Consider the following 26,577-nt stretch of genomic DNA (forward strand, 5'->3'; position numbering starts at 1 on the left):
AAGTTGTTTATGTATCAAGTTGATATGCTCAACAAATTTCTAACACAAAAGTTGTTTATGTTTGCTTATCTCTTAGGTCTTTTGAACACTCAAAAGCAACTAAACAATATTTTTTGTTGAAGTTTGTTGTACTTAATAATATGTGCATATTCCTTTATTCTTCGTTCTGTGTCTCTATGCTATTTTAATCTTAGGTCAATAAAAGGTAATAGTCTAATGGTTGAAATCACGATTCAAAGTAATAGACAATATTGTTTCAAATTCATTAAATAATATTTTAGCAAAATTTAATTTTATGTTGGTCGCTTATCTTTATCCAGAAGACTATCTCTAATATTATGGTGTTATGTTGGTCGCTTATCGAGAAGACTTTCTCTATTAGAATATGTATTGTATATGAATATAAAATTTTTTCGAGTATTATTTGAATTGTATCACTTGGTAATAATCCTTATTTACTAATTTAAAACTTTACAAGTTTTAAATAATAAATTAGTTTTAAATGTTTTAAAAATAATGTTTGATAAAGTTTTTTATTCTGAATCTGATAGTAATTTTTTATTTTATGTTGTAAAATAAGGAAGTTATTTTGCAAATTAAAAAAAAAAAGTAATATTCTGCTTAAATGGGTTAATAATAAAATAGTAATCAATTATCTATGTGTTTACTTACAATCGCTTTGGGCAATAATAAAATGATAATCTATGTTTACTTTCTTTAAATTTTTTTTTTTATAGGAACATAATTTTTTTCTTTTAATATGCTAACAATAATAATCTTACCATTTGGAAAATAATATAAAAGTTACAAAATCTTCATTATTAACAAAATGTCAAACAAGAAAGAAATTATTGAAAATTCTTGAAAACATCATCGAGAGCAATAAACAAACTTTTTTTTTTTTTTCAATAATAGAACCTTTTTTTTTGTTTCAATTTATATTTTATTTATTTGTTTATTATTTTTGCAATGTACTTTGGTTATTATATTACAACAATTATGATTCTTATATTTACTTAAGTCTAAATTTTTTAACAATAGTTATTTTTATGTCATTGTTAGTTGTTACGTTTTATCAGTTTATTGCTGTTTGAAACTGTAACTATGTTACAGTTTCAAACAGCTATGTTTCAATAACCTCCCCAAAGCCGAGAAGGTCACTACAGATGAGAAAGCTATTTGTGGTTATAACCCTCTCTTAACTCTATAACTCCGAAACTCGAACCTTGGCAAACAAGGCTGCTGCGCAGAGAAACAAGTTGAGCAACAAACGGTACTACCAGGGGCGTGGTGGGAATTGAACTTGAAACATCTCGCTTATGAAGCAAGCACTCTACCACTACACCATTACCACATAAACCTGTAACATTATGAATTTATTACATCATGTCACTATCTAGATATCACAGCTTTGTAGTTATTGATATTAATACGGTGTAATCTATATTGTAGATATTATATATGTATGATGTATTTGCTAAAACATAACTATAAATTTATAGGTAGTAGGTATCAACTATAGCGCTATTATTATTATTATTATTATTTTATTATTGTAGTTAACTTTTTTTTTTTTTTTTTTTTTTTTTTTTTTTTTTTTTTTTTTTTTAGATTAGTAACCTCCCCAAGGCCCGAGGGGGGCCACTACAGTCGAGGAGGCTACTCATTTTTTTTTTTTTTTTTTTTTTTTTTATTTGTTATTCGTGGTACAACCCTCTCTCAACTCTTTAACTCCGAAACACGAACCTTTCCGAGCAAGGCCGCTGCGCGGAGAAACTAAGTTGAGCGCGGTACTTCCAGGGACATGGTGGGAGTCGAACTCCGAACCTCTCGCTTATGAAGCGAGCGCTCTTACCACTACACCACTACCGCAACTATAACAAATTGACAAGTCTGTATCTATTTGATAGCTACATATTGTAGCTATCAATATGGATGTTTTAGTTAAAGCTACCAAAATAGTAAAAGTTAAAAAAATATATAACCACAAGCAAAAAATGATAAAATTGTGTGTGGTATAAATAAAAATCTTACATTGATTTTCGATATATTACTTAATCATATTTAGGATATTACTTGATATATTACTTATCACCATGATAAGTTGAAATTTTAGACGATTTTAAATTGAGTTTTTTCAAAAACCACTTTATCAATTGTTACGATTTTTTTTATAGTGATGCTAACATAATTAGTTTTCTTGTATGTGAGTGTAGTTTTATTTACTCCTCGTTAGTTTTTGCAATGTTGAGTAAAGAGTCAGAAAATCGAAAAAAAAATTTGAAATTTTACATAGAAAATCCATCTTTTTCATATTCTATGATTTCAAAAGCATGTAAAGTTCCAAAATCAACTGTTGGAATTATTATAAAATTTTATAAGGAAAAAAAAACTGTAGAATAAAATCAGGAAATGGTGGAAAATCAAGATTTATTTCTAAATAGAAGGCAAATTCAATAGTTGACTCAATTCCTCAAAATCCAACTCAGTCACAACAAGAACTAGCTATGAAGTTTTAATGTAATGAAGCTTTTGTTCTAAGAGTATTCAAAAAAAGAAAATCTGAAAGAACATTACAAGAAAAAATACCAAAAAGGTTGCTTGATGGAGAAATTAAGGCAATTAGAAAAGCTAAAAATTTGCTTAAATTAGTTACGAAAAAAAATTTATGCATTTTTGAAGACGATGAAACTTACTGTAAAAAAAATCACTCGATGCTTCCAGATAATCAATATTATTATCAGTTGAAACATTATAAAGCTTCTGACAAATTAGTACAATTAGTACAAGTACATTTGAGTGAGAAAATCACTTTCGAGTTCCTTGTGTGGCAAGCAATTTGCAGTTGAGGTTTTAAAAGCTCTCATTTTATAACAAATCAATCTTTGACACCAAATCTATATGTAAGGGGATACTTGAAAAATGACTTCTTTCTCTAATGAAAAAGCAAATATAAACAACTTCTTCCTCTAATTAAAAAGCGCAAATAATCAACCTTATTTTGGCCAGATCTGGCATCGATCCACTATTCCAAAAAAGTAATTCAGTGGTATAAGGTAAAAAGTCAATTTTGTTTCAAAGGATTCTAATCCAGCAAACTGTCCTGAGCAGCGAATTATCGAATCTTACTGGGCTATTGTGAAGGGAATATTGAGGAAAAAAGGCAAATGTGAAAATAGTGTTAAAAATTTCAGAGGTTTATGGATTAATGCTACAAAAAAGTGGTGCAAAGTAAAATTGTAGAGATGATAGAGGTGGATGATAAACTTTACAAAAAATTAAACTACTTGCATGTCATAAAGTTTTATTTATTTTTGTCGAAATAAAAATTAATTATGTAAGCATCATTATAAAAAAAAATCATTACAATTGGTTAAGTTGTCTTTGAGAAAACTCAATTCAAAATCATCCAAATTTCAACCAATCATAGTTATATTCATATTTAATAGCATGTTTGTTGCATAATGTGTATGTTGTGTAAAGTATTACAAAGCCGTCTGTGACGACAGTAAATAGATAAGAACTAGGAGCGTTACACAAACAGGCAACATTGCATCAAACACATGGCCATCTTGTACTTCAGATATAATTGACAATTATTTTAACAACTAAGAAGCAATAAAGCCAAAACTATTGCTGACTGGTTAAAAAATGTATTAAAAAAAAAAAGGAATTTTATAAAAATTATGAAAATTACAAAAATTGAAACTTTAAAAATTATTGATTTACTTGATTTATATTTCTTTAAGTATCATGGGACTATTAGGACATATACATGGCTGGTCCTTTTAGACCCTCGTTATCCTCCATTATCTTTTTTATGACCCTCATTATCCTTTTTAGCTTAAATTCAATTAGTATTAAAGTTATTATTCAAATGAACTTAAAGATTTCAAAACTTTGAAGTCTAAAAACTTTTTATATATATGATGATGACTGAGCCTCCTTATATATAACTCTAAAATAAAAGTCATTTATATGCAGCAGTGAATTGTTGTGCTAATGGATTATTGCTAAGTCCTCCTGATGCTTGTATTAAACCAAAAAATAGCTCAAGATGGTCTTAGCTTAGATTATATGTTAAAAGATACTTTAAAATTGCTTACAGATTTTGGACAAATTTAAAGTGTATATATATGTGTGTGTATATATATATATATATATATATATATATATATATATATATATATATATATATATATATATATATATATATATATATATATATATATATATATATATATATATACAGGGACTATTATAGGAAAATAATTTGGGCGGCAGTATTCCCCCTCCCCATTCCGGCAAAATTTAGCAGAAATATTGCCGAATGTAGAGGTTTTTTCACGAAAAAAATTATTGCAGTAAAAAAAAAAAGGTCCTTAACTTTAAATTTGGACGGCACCATAATATAGTTGGCGCTGTCTAGAATGGTCTAGAATAGCCTCTGGTATATATATATATATATATATATATATATATATATATATATATATATATATATATATATATATATATATATATATATATATATATATGAAAATAAAAGTTATATGTATATAAAAGTTATATGTATGTATATATATATATATATATATATATATATTTATATATTTATATATATGTGTGTGTAAATTATGTTAGTGTATTTTACAAATAGAGTGCTCAATGTTCTTAAAGAACAGAGCAATAATAAATTAGTAAAAAACACTTATCTAACTTTTATCTTCTAATTTAAGTTTCACCATTGCTAAATCATCAGGAAGAGAACTCTTCCTGATGATCCAACAATAGTTAAACTTAAAGTAGAAGATAACAGTTAGATAAGTGTTTTTTACTAATTTATATATATATATATATATATATATATATATATATATATATATATATATATATATATATATATATATATATATATATATATATATATATTAGGGTGTCCCAAAAAAAAAAAAAAAGATCTCTACTGATTCCCATTCTATGTGAATTAAATAAGTACTAAAAAAAATTTGACGGTTTTATTTTGACAGGAAGTGCAAGATGTAAAATCTGAATTTTAATGTTTTAATGTTAAGCTAGCTTAACATTAATAGAAAACACATTTTAGAAAATTAAAACAAAACAATTAGATGCATATAAATCATTTTTAATTGTTTTCTACTATTTAACTTGATAGATTATATTTATAAATATGAAAATACAAAAAAAAAATACATGAAAACTAATATTTATTAGCAAATTTAAGATTTTATTGCGGTGAAACATTTCTCAAAAAATACAACTTTTTGAACAGTTCCCAAGCTCCTTTTTAGTCATAGTCTTAGTCAAGTTTTTTCTAGACTTTTTAACTACAAAAAGTACATTTTGAAGGTGATCTTCATCTCTAGTAGCTGAAAGAAAATCTTTAATGAGCTTAATGTTTCTTTCTGCACCATCATTTACAACAGATATGTTTTTGATCCATGCAATAAAATCTAGCAACTGAGGATGGTTAAAAACATCTATAGTATTAAGACTATTATTAAGCCATTCTTTTATACTTGCTCTTGATATTTTAAAATGTTTGAAGAGAAGGTAGCTTTGCTCGGAAATCAACTCAGGTAGCTCTGTGGTCTCTCCAATTTGTACATTTGATGGTTTACAACGCTGAAATTCATTTGGCTCTTCAAACTCAATCAGAGCTAACAGCATTCTTAGCTTTGTTTCAGAAGGAACTTCTTTATCCCCAAAGGACAAAACACAGAGTTGCGGAGTTAAGTACCATGTATGGCGTCCCATGCTGAGAAGCAAAGGATTTCCAATATTCTTACTAACTTTTCTCAATGCATAGGCTGTCTGGATAGCTTTCAAATTATTGTAGGGAGCCAGAAATCCTAAAAAACTTTTTAAAAACCATGGAACATAGCAAATTGCAATGAACAAACTTGCATCCTTCAACTGCAGCACTTCTTTTTCTATCAAGATGTTACTGATATTTTTAGTCATATAAAGAGTCAGGATGTAGATCACATCTGCTAAAAACCTTGCCTCATGGCAGGCGCCAGGTTGATGGAACCTAAAATCTTGTACTTCCACTCCAAGGAAGAAGGAGGCAAGCTTACAAACTATACCATAATTATTCCTTGAAAACACTATATCAGTAGTTGCATTAGTCAAAAATGTCTTAACTTCCTCTGCAACAGTGCGAAGAACAGAGCCAATCTTCAGATCATCTCTTTGCCAGTCCAATTTACATAAATTTTTCACTTCATTCACTTTCTCACAGATTTCAGGCCACTTGTTCTTTAGCTTGACATAAAGAGCTCTTCTTGGACCTTTAGTTTTCTCACCAGTTAGGGCAGCCATATAGTGAGGTACATGTACTTCATATATGTGTCTCCTACACATTATCCACAAAATTGGTAATTTCAAAATATCTGTAAGAATTTGGACTGCTCCATTTACTCCGCCTGTATTGCTTGCAGTTGTATCACAGCATATACCAATGATCTGCTCTGTACATCCGTAATATTCTAAAAGATTGTGCACTTGTTCTGCTTGGTCTTCCATGGTATCGTCATCCGGGGAACTCACTGAGACTGCAAGTTGCTCAATTTTTTGGATAATGTTAAGCCCAGCGGTTATTTGTTCCAACAGTTTGGTATCAAAATGAAGAATAAGCCGTCAGCCTTTAAGATAATTAGATATTGAAATCCACTCCGAGTCTCCTTCAAGTTCTACATATTTGAACTTTTTTCTATGAAGTGTGCTTCTTGAAAGTGGTATATCATTAATTTCTATACCTCCAGCTTTAAATACTTCACTTAAAATTGCCAGATGAGGTCGTACACCAACATTGAACCTTGTTGCTGGAACAGCAGTACATTCAATGAGCTTTTCAACATTCACTGCTAGATTTATCGTATCTCCAGAATTGTACCTAGGTATCATTTTATAATATTTTTCTACCTATTTATAATATATTTATAATATACTTTTCAATAAAACAGCTTTAGCTTGTGAAAATTACAACTATGTTATTAAAATAATACTATACCTGCGTTTCCGACCGTTACCCAGGAAATCATCTTCCTCGCTGATTTCACAGTCCTCGTTTGACTTTTCTTCCTCACTGCTGAATTGAATCTCTTCTGTCATGGAGTCATGTGACAACAAAACATCATTGATATCTTTTAAGTTTTTCTGTCACTCTAATTCTTTCTCTCTCAACTTATCTAGCTTGTTCTTTCTCCTGTTTGCATCCAGTACTCTTCTACTGTATTCTTCATCGACTTTTGTTTCCATATATCCTTTCCTATGTAACTTCTGGTCTTCATAAAAACTAAGAAATATTTAAATCTATTAAGCCATTTATAAATAAATTAAGAATTGTTCTAGTTTTTCTTGGAAGATGACCAAACCATGTAAAGAGTTAAACGTAAATATTTTAAAGGAAATAGTATGCTATTACTTAAGTTACTTTTAATTGGAAAAAAAATTTCACTACTATTTATGTTATAAAAAAATAATATCAAACAAAAATGCAAAACTTCTTATTGATTTAGTATTGAAGTATAATTTAGTGACTTAGTTTTGATTTGTTGTTTTGATATATGTATTTTGAAATGTTACGCTGTAAACTTAATTAACGGTTAATGGTTTTTATATTTCTTGATATTTTTTATTCAAATTAATTATTTAATTTTTTTCTAAAATTTCTTTTTTAAATAACGTTTTTTTTATCTTAAAAAAATAACACAAGAATAATTTGAAATAATAATAAATTAGAATAATAACTTTCCATTTAATAAATGTTGACATCATTACTTTGTTTCCTTTTCAAATGTGATTGCGAACATTCTAAACAACAGAATCGTTTTAAATTTGAGTTAAAATAAATAATAGTTAATAAAAAACTTATACTATAAACAAAAACTAATTTTAAAATTATTTTTTAAATTAAATTATTTTTCTTATAAACGATGTGTGGAATATTACAAACAATAAACCAAATAAATCTTACTTGATATTTTCACAAAATTAAAAATACTTTGCAGTTTCAATTTTCTTATAGTGGTTTTCTAATTTTTCTATTCTTATTTTATTTGCGCATTTTTGTATTCACATTGCCTTTCCACGTGCACATTCCATAATTGAAATTAGTGACTATTAACAACTTCAAACTTCTTATTCATTACGTTAGTGCAAAAGAGAACAATGTAGTGCTTTTTATATTTTATATTAGTGCTTTGATAATAGAATATCTTTAATAAACTAATCTTTTTTAAATATTTTATGAAAATAAAAAAATAATCCTGAACTATTGGACAAGCGTTATTTTATACGCTCATTATAAGCTGAATGAGCGTTGTTTATCGCGCCTAGAACGTTTGAAAATACCGTTTATGGGCACGTTTTACAAGCGGAGCGCTCGCTTCATCACAAGCCCTGACATAACTTGGACAACTGTGTTTTTTACGCTGTAAATATTGGACAACAGTGGTTGCTTCAAAGTTGCCTTTTTTTTAAATGGCCATAGAACCTTAAAACATAGTTTTTTAGTTATGAATTTTTAAATTAAAATAGCTTCAAACTAAAATATCATAAAAATATGTAAAATTTGAAATTTTTAAAAAGTGTGACTTACCAGGTCTTCATATGAATATAAAAGTTATATGCACAAACGTGTGCGCATATAACTTTTAAATTTTATATTATTTTACAGGGAGGAACCTCTAAGTTGTATTTATTCACAGAGCTTAGCAAATAATTCATTCAGCATTTATAAAAAAAACACATATAATAAAATAAATGTGTATTGTGATTAAATGGCATTTGCTGCTTAACAATTAGTTATGTTTTTAAGCTCATGCTAAAATTTTCTACTCATATGTTTTGATTATGTGACTTGATCATGTGACTTGATCATGTGACTTGTGTGACAAAGTTTTTATAATTTAAAATAGCGCTTTATTGTTCTATTTAAAGCAAATATTTAACTTAGGTTGAAAAGTATGCTGATGAAATATTTGAGGATATCTTGTCGAATATTACAAGCAATTTATGGCGAACACGACAGTCTTGGTAATTATAGTTTTTTTCAAAACATTATAAGTTTTTATTTGCTTGATAGCTTATGTTACTTTTTTTAGTTGTTTTGCTCTAAATGATCTTGTTCGTACATGCCCTGCAGAAAATCTTGTTACAAGACTGCCAAGTATATGGAAACTATTGTTCAAAGTTATGGATGATGTTAAGGTTTATAGGTTTTTCTTTTTTAGAAGTTTCCATGTAATAAACAATATTACAAATTATAAAATTGTTATTTTATTTTATTGTATAACAAATTCATGATATGAATGAATATAACCTCAAATACTTCATTTGTCCTTTTCTGTAAGTTATATCTAAAAATAATTAAAAAAAAAAAAAGAGCTTAGTTTATTAATTAGTTTACATTTTACATTTGGTTTTTGATTTTTTTTGTAGGAGTCAGTTCGTAGCTCTGCTGCAGCATTCGGAAAGACGTTAAGTCGAGTATGTTTTTATAAACTTGTTATTGTGTTATTAAAAGTTGTTTTTTTTTTCGTTTTTTTTAATTCTAATTCACTCCCAATAAGGTTGCAAGCAAACACAATTAGGTTGAGAGTTACTGAAAGAAAAATAATAGAGTTAAAGAGCAAGGAAATGACTGACAGAAGACTTAAAAAGTTGTAGGTTGTATGAGTCAGGAAAACATGAGAATGGGAGTGAGTTCCAAAGGGTTGAAGTGCAAGGAAGAAAGTTAGATGAGTAAACATTTTTAGAGCAAGCAAAGACAGATACAGCAAACCAGTAAGACTTTGCTGAACTAGAGATGATAGCTCTTTGAGACCAAGATAATAATTAAAGAAAAGAAAAAAAGATGCAACTTTATGACTATAGGAGAAAGACTCAAGCATGACAGATAAAGCAGGTCCAATTACATTAACAATGCATTTTTGAATCTTGTTAAAAAGAGAAAGAGCATCATTAGAAGGACCATCCCAAATATGACAACAGTTATTCCATACAGGAACAAATAAGATTTTTGAAGAGGTAGAGAATGAAATCAGGAGTAAGGTAATGGGAAGCACAATAAAGAGAAGCAACCTTAGCAGATGCTAAGTTTGCAATTGATTTTATATAAGGTTTACATGAGAGGTCAGTAGTGAGCAATAATCCTAAAAGACATAAGAAAAAAACTCATTGAGAGGGTTGCTAATCATTAATATAGGAATGTTGACAATATTGCAATAGTTATTTGCAATAAATAACTGAGTTTTGTTGGATTTAAAAAACACATAAAGATTAAAACTATGGAGTAGAATGAGGCTTAACTTAAAACCAACAAGAAGGAACAAATGTTTCCATACCTGCCTGAATCTAGGAGGTTATGTAGGCGGCATATTTATAAGCGGAAAGAGAAAAGACATCAGCCCAAGGCCTGTCACAAAGAAAATCATGAAAAAACCCTAGTCAGTTTTAGCGTAGTAGTAAGTAGTGTGATGATAGAGTGAGTCCCAAGTAGAAGTGCATGATAAAAGCTTTATAAAGATCATTGCATGGTTGGAACCACCTAAAGGAGAACAAGGAGAAACTGAACACAAGCTAGTTTCAGAGACAAGGCAAAAATCAAGGAGTGAAGATAAGTGATTAGGGTTGTCTGGAAAATGAGTCATAAAGTTAACTCTCTGTCTAAAAGTTAATTCCTGTTAATGGAATCAGCATCTGAGAGCAACCACAGAGTTCAATAAACCATAATTCCATCCAGAACTGCCATACCCTCATTAGGAGATAACAGGAAGAGTTGCTTAGCCACTTTTAAGGAAACACAAGTAAGAATCTATGATTACAGTCAAGAAGATCCAGTATTTATCATCCTAGGCAGGAAACAAATTTAACACAGGTAACAATGTAACAACATATCTCATAAATGAGTTTTTTCTGTGAGTTCCTGGAATTCCGGAAATTCACTTAAAACTGCTTGGAATTTAAAATGTTTTTTGCTATTAATTTGTGAAAAAAGTATACAAAATTTTATTTACGACAACATTTGCATTTAAGCAAATATGTTTTCTATAACTAAAATTTTCATAAGTTTCACAATAATTTTCCAAATAGTTTTGTTCTTTTTTTTTTCTTTTTAATTTATTCAAGTTAACTTTTTCAAATATTAGAAATTCTTTTTCGTAAGAAGTTAATTGATGTAAATTCTGTTGTTAAAGTTTACAAAAATCTTTGTTGTCAATTATTACTATCAAAAAGAAAAAATGATAAAACAGAAGTTCAGACTTTATCTAACATTTCTGAGGTAAAAATATTATAAACCAATTTTACTGGAATTGGCTTCAAGAAGAAGATAATACTGAAGAGTATTATTCAGCCTATATAAAAGAGATAGATTAAGCTGGAGTGGTAAGTTAATTCCCGAACTGAACATTGAAATATATAATTTCATCATAGTTATATATTATTTGATTATTTGTTATATATTATGAGTGCGATGTACAATATGTAGTAAAGATTTAAATTATGGAAATGTTATATATATCATAATTAAATATATCATTAGACTTTATGGAAGTGAAGGTAAAAAATCTTTACTCAGCCAATCAAAGTCTAAAATATGACATCAAAACTGTGCAATGATTAAGTCAAACAAAGCTAAACTGTCATTATTTTTTACTAGTTAAAAAAAAAAACAGATACATGTATATTGAAATGCAACACTCCAGATAACGTGCATATTGGTAGTACTTGCCTAAATAGAGTAAAACCTACCATTAAACTTATTGTAAGTTTTAGAGACAAGGCGTCAAATGCAAAAGCTATGACATTTGTGACATCAAATGCAAAAGCTATGACAATTGTGTTTTAAAAAATTTGAGAATGTTCAGAATAACTGCTTCGTATAAGATATGAGAAGGATTAGGTGAAGCTTACTAAACTAGTTTTTGTTATAAATATAAAAAAATTTAAATATCCTTTAACATAGATGAGTGCTTCTTGGTAAAAAATGATAAGGTTCTTAGTATATTCATAGCATATTTTTGTGACAAAGTTATTAAAGTTGTATTAAAACACTGCATCATTATGGTCTGTTATGTTAAACACTGAAAATCTTTTTAATGATGTTATTTATTAATTTAACAAAGATAATTTCATTAAGTAATCTAGTTTCCAATTTATCAAATTCTATCAATTATATGAGGGGAAAAATTAGTGGGTTTGAAACAAGATAAAAAAAATAAAGCGGTTCCTCATTTACTTGATATTGATGGTGATATTTGTCATCATGTACACAATTTTATCAAAAAATTTACTTCTATTTTCAGCAAGGTAGTTGAAAATTTACTGGATGATACCTACATTGATTTTAAGTTTAGCCCAGATTTTCCTACATTTCTGAAAAAATATTTGTTAAATCACAGGTGTCATATACAACACTCCAAAGGTTTCTCATCGGTGGTTTTCTGTTTTAGATTCTTCCTATACTTGAGATAATGCTTGCTTTCACCTTAATTTATTCTTCTTGGTTATCAAAACGATGTCCTCACAATGAGCAATCATTTATCATGATGAACACCATAGCTAACAAAAAGACAAACTGTCTTAATACTTCAACGTACCATCCTATAGCTTCATTTAAGTATCAGTTATTAGCAAACAAGACCACAGTGCTAGGGTACTTTGAATGACAAGATATATTGCATGACCCAATTATGGAATGACAAAATATATTAAATGACAAGATATATTGCATGATCAGTCTTTGCTCATTTGCAAACTGCAAGTAAAAGCTATACTAAAAAATTAGATTTTATTGGAAAAACAGAAAAGTTGAAAAGCATTTTTTTAATATAAATTCAACAGGGGGGAAAAAAATTGCATTACATGAACAGAGCAAAATAGTTAAAGAATCTATTATTGATCATGCAAAAAAGTGCAAAAAAAAAATTATTGATTTGAGCTTGAAAAGGATCTCATTTCCGCTTCAGCATCGAGATCTCAGTGCCTGGTGAACTTTAACGCAGATAAAACTCAATTTTTTTCAGCTAATCGTTATCGCAATAATCTAGATCTTCCTATATTTATGAACAGTAATGTACTCGATGAGTCATTTACCCTTACTTTTTGAGGATTAACTCTTAGTTCCAATCTTTCTTGGAAACCATATATCAAATCAATTGCAAAATTAGCACCTGCTAAGGTTGCATCTCTTTATCCTACTTGCCACTTTCATGCTCTGGATTCTATTTTTTATTTCTATAAATCTCAAATCAATCCTTGTATGGAATACTGTTGCCATATCTGGGGCAGATCTTCCTATAATGTTCTTTTTCTTTTAGACAAGGTGCAAAAATGCATTATAAACATAGTTGGATCTACACTTGCTATCAACCTTTATCACATTAAATTAACTGCCAACCATTATCACATTGTCGTAATGTTGCTTTCCTTTCTCTTTTCTATAAATATTATTATGGGCACTACTCTAAAGAGCTAGCGTCTCTTGTGCTATCTACTAAAGTTCATTCTTGTGTTAATGCCCCTAAAATTCTTTTTTGTCTAGTTTTTTTCCTTGAACATCAATGCTTTGGAATTTGCTCCCTTCATATTTTTTTTCTGATTCGTATAATTTGCAATCTTTTAAGTTGTCTGTTAATCGCTATCTTGCTCTATAAACTTCATCTTTTTTCTTCCAATAACTTCCAACTCTAATAGTAGTTGCTTGCAGCCTTGTTGAAAGTAAAGATGTTTAAAAAAAAAAAATTAATTACAAAAGAGTTGGAAGGACAGCTTCAGCATTGTAACAAAATATTAAAGTGCTCAGCAAATTCTATAACTAAGAAATCACTTTCTTAAAATAATATTTAAAAGTTACAGAATTTGTTTAGATAAGACACCAGAATCAATCATACCAACCTAACTGCCGATCTAAAAGTGTTTAAGGTCAGCAAAAAATCGCCAACCTTGTGTCTATGTTTTATGGCCAAACCATTATTTCGTATTTTTTTTTGCCAACCTGATGCCAACCTCACACAGATTAAGGTCAGCAAATTATTGCCGACCTTATTTTTCTACTTCTATGACTTACCTAAGAACTCATGCAAGTTGATAAAATACATCAAACTATCAATTGTCCGAAATTAAGTTTTTCAATCAAAAGTCAAGGCTCCACTCTGAAAAGAAATAAAACTTTGTCTCAATGTAAAACTTGCTGGAACACAATACTAATAATGCTTGAGCTATTGATGACAGAGATGGCAACTCAAGAAGCCTTATTGGAATTTAGGACAGATTTAATTGGTAAGAAAAATTTTTGAAAATTAATAAACATCCTCTCCTGTGTATTGAGCACCTATGAATACTCATTTATAAATAAAAAGTTTTCCAAATTTAAAAAACAGTAAAAAATTATATAACAGTAAAAAAACTTTTTTTTAAAACCACTGTTTATATCTAGTATTGGTTACATGATGATTCTGATCTGGATTAATATAAGTTTATTGATTGACTGTGTGTGGAATGCAAAGATTCTGATGCATTCCACAAAGATTCTTTGTTTATGAGGCTTTCAACTATTAGCTGATGAACTTTCAACAATTAGCTGATGTATTTTATGTGAGAACTTTTATGGAGAACTTTTTTTTTTAATTGTTCTAATTCTTATACTAAAACTATTTTTAAAGTTTATTTTTTTTTTTTTGTACAACTTATAAGATATCATTTGACTTTTTTCTAGGAGCCCATATAAAATTTTTAATGCTTTAAGTGAATTTTTAATAATATTTAAGAATTTGAGAGAAACATAAAAAAATTAAAAGAAAACATCAAAAGAATTTTGCGAACTTTGTGAAGATAATTTAACTTTAACTTTATATAATTTAACTTTAACATGAATAATTTGACTTTTGCTTGAATAATTTCACTTTTGCTTGAATATTTTAACTTTAACAAAAAAACTTAACTTTGAAAATAAATATTTAAAGTCTTGAAATTTTTATAAATCAATAAAATATTTGTAGTATAAACAATTTACAGATTTCAATTCAATTTTGTGATATTAACCATTCAAAAGTTGGAGAGAAAGCTGTCGAAGAAGTATTACCAGTGCTGTTAGATATTGGTCTTTCCAGTCAAGTTGAAGAAATCAAAACATTAAGGTCTGTAAGACTAATTTTTTTTTTTTTTTTTATTAACACTTTTGCCAATAAAAAAAAAATTTACACTTGTAACTTATAAAAAATAATTACATGACCGGGACTAGAAGAAGACAAATTTAGTCTTATCACCAAGCCCCAAAAAATTTGTCATTACTAGATAAAATATAGCTTAACAATAAAATATAGTTTTTATGTAAATATCTCTTAATTAAAATATAAAAAAAAATTTAAATATATTGCTTAGCGTCTAAAATTTATAGTTTTTCAAAGAATAATATTTAAGATTTGTTTTGTAAGATAAACGAAATAAATTTAATAAAATTTTACATAAAACACATTTTATTGTCAGTGCAATTTATAGTTTAACTTATTTAATTATATTTATAATACTTTTTATTGCCAATTCTGTAAAAGCATATAAACAGTAAAAAGTAAAAGTAAAGGGTTAATAAACAACGCAAAAATAAAAACGAATTTCTCAAAAAGAAGATTATCATTTAAAATAATAAAAAATATGTACACATGTTGATTAGTTATGTATTAATAATCTATAGTAATTAATTAATTAACTAATAATTATTGATTTCTAATTTAAAGAAGCTTTATTAGAAGAAACTTAGTTCATTTTCATTTAACGAAAGTAATTGCTTAAGTTTAGTTTTGAATTTTTTTAGAAAATAATAAGTTTTCAGTTCATTATTTAATGTTCCACAACTTTGGTCCTTGGTTTACAATAGAGAACTTAGTAGCGGAATAATAAGTTTTGGATTGAATGTAGTTGTATTTTGAAAATCTAGTAGGGTATATGTGATTTATTTTTTCAAAAATTGAATAAAATAAATTTGGTAATACATTTTTATCAAGTTTGAACATGAAAATAAGAACATGATAGAGGTTTAGTTTAAATACATTTAGGATATCAAGTTCATTAAATAGTATTTGTGTGTGTGAGAAATTATCTACGTTTGAATCTTTATAGCCTGTTTTTGTTTGCTAAACAACAATTATTATTCAAAAGAAGATATTTAAAACATATTTATTAGTATAAAATGCTTTATACTAATACATCTTCAGCCCAGAATACAAGTGTCATAAAAGATACTGTATTTAAATTGATAAAATTGCATTCATTGTTTAAAGTACAAAATTTCTATTGAATATAAAAAATTTTTTATTTGTCACTTAATTTACTTTTTTTACTTATTTATTTTCAATTGTCAGGTGAAATGCTAGAAGTGGAGAAAGATGAGTTGGTAGGGTCTTCTATCACATAGCCAGGTGTTTCTTCCTCCATTTGGAGGTTAGACGAAATTGAGAACTTGATAAATACAGAAATATCAGTCAAAATAAAATTTGTTTGTAAAACTGGCAACTTGATAAATACAGGAATACCTGTCAAAAAAAAGTTTTTTTTTGTAAAATTGACAAATCAATAAATACAGGAATATCTGCCGAAAAAAGATTTGTTTGTAAAATTGACAAATCAATAAATACAGGATGTTTATCAAAATAAAACTTAGGGTAGACCAGGGCATACAGGGACACTTGCAGAAACAAATGCTAGTTGTCTTTTAGCACATAGATCTGTTGAGACCCGAAAGATGGTGAACTATGCTTGATTAGAGTGAAGCCAGAGGAAACTCTGGTGGAGACTTGTAGTGATTCTAACGTGCAAATTGATCGTCAAACTTGAGTAAAGGGGCGAAAAACTAATTGAACCATCTAGTAGCTGGTTCCCTTCGAAGTTTCCCTTAGGATAGCTGGAACTCAGAACAGTTTAATCAGGTAAAGGCAAAAAAAAAAGTTTCTCAAAATAAGCTACAACAACCAAAGTAATGAAACTTAAAAAAAGACTTGCAAAATTTTTATATTTTGCAAGTGGGTGGGCCAAAATGGGAGAGTTAAAAAGCAGCAGCTATTTGTTAATTGTACAGCTTTAAAAATGCTTAAAAATTAAGCCTATTTAAGTTAAAGTCAAATTATTCAAGTTCAAGTTAAGTTATTTAAACATGTTCAAACATTAAACTCTCAAAAAACTAACACCCATATAAACTGCACGCCCATACTTCCATACAAACTACATGCCCATATACCCATACACTACAAAAAAGAAATAACAACTAAAATAAATAAAAATTTTGTGTTTATAAATAAAATAAAAATTTTGTGTATATTATAAAATACCTCCGCTCTACCCTAACCTATATATTATTAAATCAGTAACTACTACTAAATTTAAAATTAAACAAAAAATATTAGGATCACATAAATTACACAAAGAATATCCTGAAACTATTTGGCAACATTTTTGATGAGCTGGCTTATTAGCTGTATGCCAATGTAGAACAAATTTAAATATGCCATATGTATCAGATGTATCCTTATATGTATATATATCCTTTATATGTATATATATCCTTTATATGTATATATACCCTTTATATGTATATATATATATATATATATATATATATATATATATATCCTTTATATGTATATATATCCTTTATATGTATATATATCCTTTATATGTATATATATCCTTTATATGTACATGTATCCTTTCTAGTTCTTAGTTCTCTTTTACTCACAGCTTAAACTGCATTTCATCCCATTTTGGATGATTGATCTTTCTTATATAATTTCTTACCATTGTTGTTTACATTTAACACTATAATAATCAAAGTTAAGTTATAAAAATAACAATTTCTTTTAATTTATTAAATTGCTTTTCTAAATAAAGAAAATAATCTTTTAAATTAAAAATAAAATCATCAAACTGTAAACACTATCACAAAATGGTAGTAATATAGACAATTATATAAATAACTTATAGTCATGTTATGACCCACAAACATCATTTTAATAAAATAATACTGTTCAAAAAGTTCAACTCCAGATATTTTTTTTTAAAACCAGATTCTAAAAGAGGATGAAAAATATTGTCTGAAAAATATAAACATTTTATAAATAAAGCAAGTTAACACTAGTTCAAGATCTTTTGTCATTGTAACACTTAAGAAAATATGCAAATTTTGTTTTTTACAAACTTACTGATGCATTTTGGTACTTTTAATGTATTTTTGTTATATAATGTAATTTTATTATTTACAAAAATTAATTTTTTTTCACAATAATGAAGCACAATAATTTAAAATGTTTTATTGAAAAAAAATATTTTTTTAATAATTTTTAACTGAGATAAGACTTCAGGCATAACTGTCCCATTATACCCCACTGTCCCAATATGCCCTGCTTTACCCTATAAGAGGTTAGCTCAACAAAGTGAGAACAATGAGTTATTTTTATCTTTCTTACAAACCAACACTCAAAAGAAAATGTTTCATGAGTGGTATAGATGCAGATTTGGCAAAACAGGAAAAACATAAAAAATCAAGAGCACAGGAAAACAAAGCAGCATATGAAAGAAAAGGAGAGAAAATAGAAAGTTAAATGTCTAAACAATTTAGAGTCTGCCCTGGTCACATCAAATTTAACATCAAGCAAATGTCAAAGTTTACTTCAGAACAGTTTATAAATTTTGTAGATCACTCCAAAAAAAGATTCAGTCGACATCTATGCATGTCAAAGTTACCTATATTATTTTAATAAAGTCTTGCATCTGCATTGGAAATGAAAAATACAAGCATTTAGAAGGCAGCATACATCCTAACTGCAACAGTACAGGTGTATGATGAATTTTTTGTAGATATCACATCCAATGCAAAACTTGAATGTTGAAGTTAGAAACAAGAGAGTGTCATGGTAACGATAATTGTGGTATTACTGTGGTAATCACCATTGTTATCCTGGGAATGTTTAATATTTTAAAGTATTGCTGTGGTAATACTATAATTTATTAAACATTAAATAATAATGGGCTAGGTAATACTGTGGTAATAAATTTTTACTTAAATTTATTCTTGCATAAATGGTCAATTAAATTAAGGTGGAAGTTTAATTTCAAAAAACAATAAAATATAAATCAGTTTAATAAATTAATAAAAACAATAGTTATAAAATAAACAAAAATATATACAATAACATTTATACATTAAAACTTAAATTTAAAATAATTTAAATAAAAACTTGTAAGAGTTATTAAAATTATATAAATTACTTTAACATTTTATTTTTAGTATGGGTACACTTGTTAAAATCACTAAAAATGCTGTAAGTATTTATTCAATGCTGTTTTTAGCTTACCCAACAAAACATTTAGGAAAATTTAAATATTAGTTGTATCATATAACTTATTTGCTGTTGATGTTACCATTTAATATTATTTTATCTGCTACTTTAAAAAATGAATACCTTTAGGGTGCTTTGTTAAGACCTCATGTTGCAAAATTTATAATATCGTTGCTAGAGTCTCTTAGTGCTTTGGAGCCTGAGGTAAAATTTTATTTGTATTGATTATAAAGCTTGACGTAATTTGTATATAATTTCATAAGTATACTGAATTTTTTTATGTATACTTAATTTAAAACTAGAAGCTAACAAAAATGAAAATTACTTTTTATACTGTTTGTAGTATATATGTTTAATATATATATATATATATATATATATATATATATATATATATATATATATGTATGTATATATATATATATATATATATATATATATATATATATTCTTATTTTGATTATTGGTAGTTGTTATTCATTAAAGAGTCCTGACTGCTAATCTTTTTCTGTGTGGGGTGTTAATTTATAGACTCCATAACATATTTAAAACTTTTGTTGTATAGAGATTTTTATGTGCTTGTTGTAATGCTGGGTGAATTGGTTAAACCACCGGACACGTGCAACAAAATGTAAAAATACAATTTTTGGTGTAAATACATATACAACAAAAAAATTGTAAAACATCTATTCAAATTAACTTATGATCATTGGAATGGATGTTATGAGTATTTTTCTCTCGTCATTGCAAAAGTTAAAAAGTAATTTTCATTTTTGTTAGCTTCTTCAAGTTTTAAATTCAAAATTGAATATTTCAACATTAAACATTTCAACATTGCAAAAAAACTTCAAATGTAAAACAGTTTTATACTGTTTTACACCATACCAATTTTTATACCCTTTTTTATTAAATTATTCATTTAAATAATAAATTATTTCACACCAATCTATAACATGTTTATTTTATTTTGTTGATTTTATGTGAATTTTTCTTTTATATTTTATGTGTATTTTGAATATCATGTAAGAACTGTATAGTATTATAGTATAGTAACTTAATAGTACAAAGATTTAATAAAATTTTCAAAGTGAAAGTATTATCTTAAAGGCAACAACAAATAACAATATGGCATTAAAAGTGATAGATTTTGTAATAATCTTGATAAATAATTCATTTCGGTAAAATTAACTATAAATTAATTTTTTAAAATTTAAGATAAGAACAAATCTTGTCTCTGCACTTGGGGATGTCTTTAAGCTATGGGATTAATTAAAATATTTTCAGTAAAAATGTTGCATATCTTTTCTTAAAGTTAATAAACAAACTTGAATGGTAAAATAGTCAAGTTAATATTTAAAAACTTACGTATTTAAACAGCTTAGTATTCAAATATTTAAATGATAATCTTGGAAAGATTGTGTCATTTTTGGGTACTAAGAAGCTCTTAAAAGGTGTTTTAGGTACTAAGAACATCTAAACAACTTAGTTGAAAACTTACTATACATAGATTTTTTTTTTAACATGTAGATGATATATTTGACAATTTTTTTATCAGTTTCATTACTTTAAATATTCCAGTAAAATGTTCTAAAAAGTAATTTGATAAAAAAAATTCTTTTTTTTTTCTTCAGTATCTGAATACATTAAATTTGCAACTTAGTCAAAATCAAGATGCTCAAGAAAAGGTAATTCTTATTTTTTGGATAAGTTTTATATAAATAGTTGTTGTTGTTTTTTTGTTTTTTTTAAGCATTTTAAAAACAAAGTAGTTAGTGAACTTTTTGAAGTTTTATAATTTGACTAAAAAACAAACATTAAATTGATTAAAACTAATTCAATTGAATCACTTTTATAAAAGCGCAAAAAAAATTTATTGCTTTTGTGGAAAACTGTTTTAAACATGTGAGTTGTTTAAAATTAGTTCTTCCTAGTTGGATTGATTACTTTTTAGAAATAGTTTTGTTGTTATTGTCAACAGAACTTTAAAATAATTGGTTTCTTTGCAGCCAATAGACCTTTGGAGTTGATATTAGCATGATTTAATATAACATGATCTGTTTTAAATAAAAATAACATAGACTTTCTTTTTTTTAAATATCCTCACTCCGAACAAGGCTGCAAGCAACCACTAATAGAACTGGAAGTTACTGGAAGGGTAAAGATGAAATTTTTAAAGCAAAATAACAATTAACAAAAGACTTAAAGATTGCAAATTATATGAATCAGGAAAACAGGAGGAGAGCGAATTCTAAAGAACTCACGTTCAAGGAAAAAAACTGGAGAAATTAAGAGACTTAATTGTGTGATGAGAATGAATTGTAGTTGATAGCAAAAGAGATGCTAGCCCTTTAAAGCAGCACCGATTATAGTATTTATAGTAAAGAGAAGAGAAGCAACATTATGAGGATGTGACAACGGTTGAAGATTGGCTGCAAAAGTTGGACTATGTTTACAATGCGTTTTTTTGCACTTTGTCTAACAGAGAAAGGGCATCATTTGAAGAGCCACTCCAGATATTCCAACATACATGGATGGATTTGAGATTTATAGAGATAAAAAATAGAATCCCAAATAAGAAAGTGACAAGCACAATAAAGAGATGCAACCTTAGCAGATGCTAATTTTGTTATGGATTTGACATTTCCAAGAAAGATTGGAAGTAAGAGTTAATCCTAGAAGATGAAAGGTATATCACTCATTGAGTGCATTATCATTCACAAATATAGGAAGATTTAGATTATTACAAGATTAGAGATTAAGTGTTTGTTAATTAAAGACTCAAAAACCAACACTTCTGTATGACTATAACAGGAAATCACTTTACATACAGAAACTGGAGTGATATGACAGGCTTGGTCGAGAAGCAGGATTGCTCCTGATTACTGACCATAGAAATAATATTTAGTTGCGAAAAACTGGCCAGGTTTTGTGTCATTTTGAGAACATTTAAGTTTACGTATGTATGTAAAACAAAAATTTTTGTTTTACGGATATACATGGAAACATACATAAACTTGAATGTTCTCAAAACATCTTGGTGCAGAAGAATAAAAATAATATTCGCAAACACTAAAAAACCACCAAATCTATGAACAAGCTAATTGAATTGTTTTAAAAGTTGTATTATTCGAAATTTGTTGATATTTCTAGCATAAATTGTTTTAAGAATATACTATCAAACGAACTATTACTTTAATACTATGGCTCATTCTCAGGGCCACATCTGCAAAGCCATAAATCTTTTAAACTAATATTATTTGTTTATAAAAATAAATGTTTTAAATTTATATTTTTAAAATTGTCAAAATTTTGAAAGTTTATAATGTATTATTGATTTTTATTAGTACCGTAAAATGGGGTGAATAGAAACAGTGGGGTGAATAGAAACAAAACTTCATTTTTATATATATATAGTAATTTATTTCCTATGTAACTATGGTCAAATAGTGGCAACTATTTTTTTTTTTAAGTTGGTGCACTTTAGGCTAAAAGGGAAATAATGGTTTGTTTGGGTGGCAGCACTGGTTCCTATTTGTTTGCCTTCTTGAATGTTGCACATGATTCATGCTGTTTTTTCATCTACTTTGAACTTTCCAGGTAAGTCAGAATGTGTGCTGTTCATAGAAGTAAATAGTTGTTCAAAGCATAGATTGACTATCCATGTAAAAGATTAAGGCCTGCTTTGAGCTTTGACTTTAACAATATTATTTCAGAAATTATTCATATTGATTACGTTAGATTTTTAGAATTCGTGGGGTGAATAGAAACACATATTTTTTAGTGTTTCTATTCACCCCACAAAAAAAATTTAATACTAAATCACACTTATACAATATAAAATACATATTATGTGTTATATACTTATATACTTAACTGACACAGCTGTTTTATTTCAGAACCCTGTAAAATGCCAAGGAAGTACAAACACGTGGTTGGAGGTGGCTACAAAAAGCACGATCCAAAAACAATCGAAAAAGCAATTTCTGACATACAGAATGGATTAAGCCTTCAAAAGTCTGCTGAAAAACAAGGTTTGCATTATAGTGTTCTTTATCGACACTTGAAAAGAGGTCCAAATTTGAAGAAACATGGTGGTCAGACAGCGTTATCTCTTGAAGAAGAACAGCTGTTAGTTGATAGGCTTAAGATATGTGGCGAATGGGGTTATCCCATTGACACTACAACTCTACAACTCCTTGTAAAAGACTTTTTAGACCGAAGAAGGAAAGAAGTTAAGAGGTTTAAAAATAACCTCCCCGGCCGTGACTTTGTGGAATCATTTATAAAACATCATAAGGAACAACTGGCCGTGAGAATGTGTCAGAATATTAAACGCTCAAGGGCTAGTGTAACACCAGAAACATTTAACAACTATTTTGATGAACTGACAAATGAATTAAAGGATGTGCCTTTATCTAATATCGTAAACTACGATGAGACAAATCTAAGTGATGACCCTGGTAAGCGAAAGGTCATTATACGTAGAGGGACAAAATATCCAGAAAGAGTCATAAACTCATCAAAGTCATCTACGTCTGTGATGTTTGCAGCCGCTGCTGATGGCACTATTTTACCACCTTACGTTGTGTATAAGGCTATGCATTTATACCAAAGCTGGACAGAAGGTGGGCCAAAAAACGCCAGGTACAATTGAACAAAGTCTGGCTGGTTCGATTCCTTTTGCTTTGAAGATTGGGTACTGACAGTTGCTCTTCCGTACCTGAAAAACAAAAACGGGTCAAAAAATTCTGATTGGGGACAATTTGTCTTCCCACTTATCAATGGAATCTGTGAAATTGTGTAAAGACAATGATATCAGTTTTATTTTTCTCCCAGCTAACTCCACCCATCTCACACAACCTCTAGACGTAGCCTTTTTTCGCCCATTGAAATCAACATGGCGGCAGATTCTCGAAGAGTGGAAAAAGGGCCCAGGAAGAGCAGAAGCAACTGTTCCTAAGGACAAATTTCCCGCGTTATTGAAAAAAGTTGTGTGATTCATTGAAGGAAGAAAATGTGATCAGCGGTTTTATGAAGTGCGGTATAGCGCCTCTAAACAGGAACAAAGTGCTGTCTATGCTTCCAAAAATCATTGATGATGAGGAAAATCAGAATCCAGAAAACATTCAAAAGAACACTGAAGCTGTTGACAGGAGTTTCCAAGAGCTCCTTCAGAGTCTGCCTCATGATCAGACTCCTAAGATAAGGCAAAAAAGTAAATGTGAAACCTGGCAAAAGTATCGGTGTTGAGGACTTCGTCGTGGATGATGAGATTCCCCAAACTTCACGCTCTACTGGCCAAAACCCAGGTACTTCAGGTACTAAACAGGTTCAGCCAAAGAAAAGCCGAAAGCGTGTGGAGATATCATCAGAAGATGAAGAGGAATATTTCAATTTGTTTTCTTACCGTAGGGCAAATTTTATGTAACTTCTTTTGTTTATGTACTCAAATAAATCATTATGTTGAGAAATAAATTTATTTGTATTCATTTATTGACCAAAAATCCATATTTGTCTGTTTCAATTCACCCTAAATTTGTTTCAATAGAAAAACACATGAAATTGAAGTACTGTTTCTATTCACCCCCATCTGCGGGGTGAATAGAAGCACCATGTTTTTATTTGTTTTCATTAAAATAAAATAAGATAAAAAAATTGAAATACCATAAAAAAATAGGTCTAACAGAGACCTGTATTTGGGGAAAAAATGGTGTACCTAAAACAACTACAAATATGCAAAATTTTAAACCAAAGTTAAAAATTGTTTCTATTCACCCGTTTTACGGTATATTCTTATTTTTTATTTAAAAAGTAGGTATTTTTAATGTAAATGTAATTTTGTGTATCTGTTTTTTATTCTAATGTAATCTTTTAAAGCAATTTTTACGATTTATATTGTAAACAAAAAGACTTTCAACAAAAATTGCGTTTTCAATGAAATTAAAAGAAGTTTCTGGTTACTAAACACAAATATGCATACAAATTAACGCGCGCTATATATATATATATATATATATATATATATATATATATATATATATATATATATATATATATATATATATATACACATATATATACATATATATATATATATACATATATATATATATATATACAAATATGTATATATACATAAATAAACATATAAATATATATATATATATATATATACATACATATACATATATATATATATATATATTTATATACATGTATATACATATATATATATATATATATATATACATATATATATATACATATACATATATATATACATATATATACATATATATACGTATATATACATATATATATATATATATATATATACATATATATATATATATATATATATATATATATATATATATATATATATATATATATATATATATATATATATATATATATATATATATTTATTTAGAAAGTTATTAAATATAAAGAAAAGTTTTTAAGTTCTTAGGTATTGGTTTACTAGCTCTAAATATTTTCGCTTCAGTTGTCGTTCTTACAATCTCGTTATACTTAAAGTTACTTTTTTCTGTTTTAAATACTAATTAAAATTAAAAAACCCACTCACTAAACATCATCATTTTTTATTTAAAAAGTAGGTATTTTTAATGTAAATGTAATTTTGTGTATCTGTTTTTTATTCTAATGTAATCTTCTTGTTAATGTTATTTTCTTTTTCTAGTTTATTTTTTTCTAATTGTCTCTCATCGGTCCAATTAATCTTTTTTGTGCATTTTTTTTGTTTTTTTGAAATGTTCTTGAAACGACTAAAAAATCTGGCCAGTTTTTCGCAACTAAATATTATTCCCATGGTCAGTTATCAAGAGCAATTGCTCCCGTTTCCCGACCAAGCCTGATATGAATGTCATGCAATAGATCAACCTGTTTGTCGGCTACATCAGGTAGGACGTGATTAATGGAATCAAGAAATGAAATTGATTAAAAGTTCTTAGCAAACAGCAATTTAGCTTTGTCATTAGGTGAGGTAACAAAATCTGAACCATGGAAAAGAGGTGGAATAACAGATTTGCATTTATTATAGACACTGTTAAAGTTTCTCCAGAAGTCTTGGAAACCTAATTTTTGAAGTGAAATACAAGATTTCTTCACCTAAGAATAGCGGGCTTTGGCATTTGACAAAACCTTTTTACAATGGTTTCTAGCAATAGTAAACAGACATGTGTTTTTTAAAGAGTTG

General features: G+C 27.7%; 2 protein-coding genes across 3 annotated transcripts in view; one reads left to right on the forward strand and one right to left on the reverse strand.

Annotated features, from left to right (window-relative positions):
• The window catches only part of LOC101239838 (proteasome adapter and scaffold protein ECM29), a 197,031-nt gene that overhangs the window by 128,408 nt on the left and 42,046 nt on the right, over nt 1-26,577 (forward strand). For both annotated transcript variants that reach the window (XR_010642456.1, XM_065813388.1), the window contains exons 32-38: nt 8,984-9,063; nt 9,132-9,237; nt 9,469-9,516; nt 15,046-15,167; nt 19,307-19,340; nt 19,488-19,562; nt 20,990-21,043. Coding sequence is in view for 1 of the 2 variants with exons in the window: in XM_065813388.1 (XP_065669460.1) it covers nt 8,984-9,063; nt 9,132-9,237; nt 9,469-9,516; nt 15,046-15,167; nt 19,307-19,340; nt 19,488-19,562; nt 20,990-21,043 (519 nt within the window). In the remaining variant the exon portion in view is untranslated. The remainder of the gene's footprint in view (nt 1-8,983; nt 9,064-9,131; nt 9,238-9,468; nt 9,517-15,045; nt 15,168-19,306; nt 19,341-19,487; nt 19,563-20,989; nt 21,044-26,577) is intronic.
• Nucleotides 6,607-7,227, reverse strand: LOC136088761 (uncharacterized). The gene is made up of 2 exons (XM_065813389.1): nt 7,037-7,227; nt 6,607-6,919 (listed from the first exon to the last, which is right to left on the reverse strand). The coding sequence occupies exons 1-2, from the start codon at nt 7,135-7,137 to the stop codon at nt 6,664-6,666; spliced, it is 357 nt and encodes a 118-aa protein (XP_065669461.1). The 5' UTR covers nt 7,138-7,227; the 3' UTR covers nt 6,607-6,663.

This window comes from Hydra vulgaris, chromosome 12 (assembly GCF_038396675.1).
Source record: "Hydra vulgaris chromosome 12, alternate assembly HydraT2T_AEP".
In the NCBI taxonomy this organism is placed as follows: Eukaryota; Metazoa; Cnidaria; class Hydrozoa; order Anthoathecata; family Hydridae; genus Hydra; species Hydra vulgaris.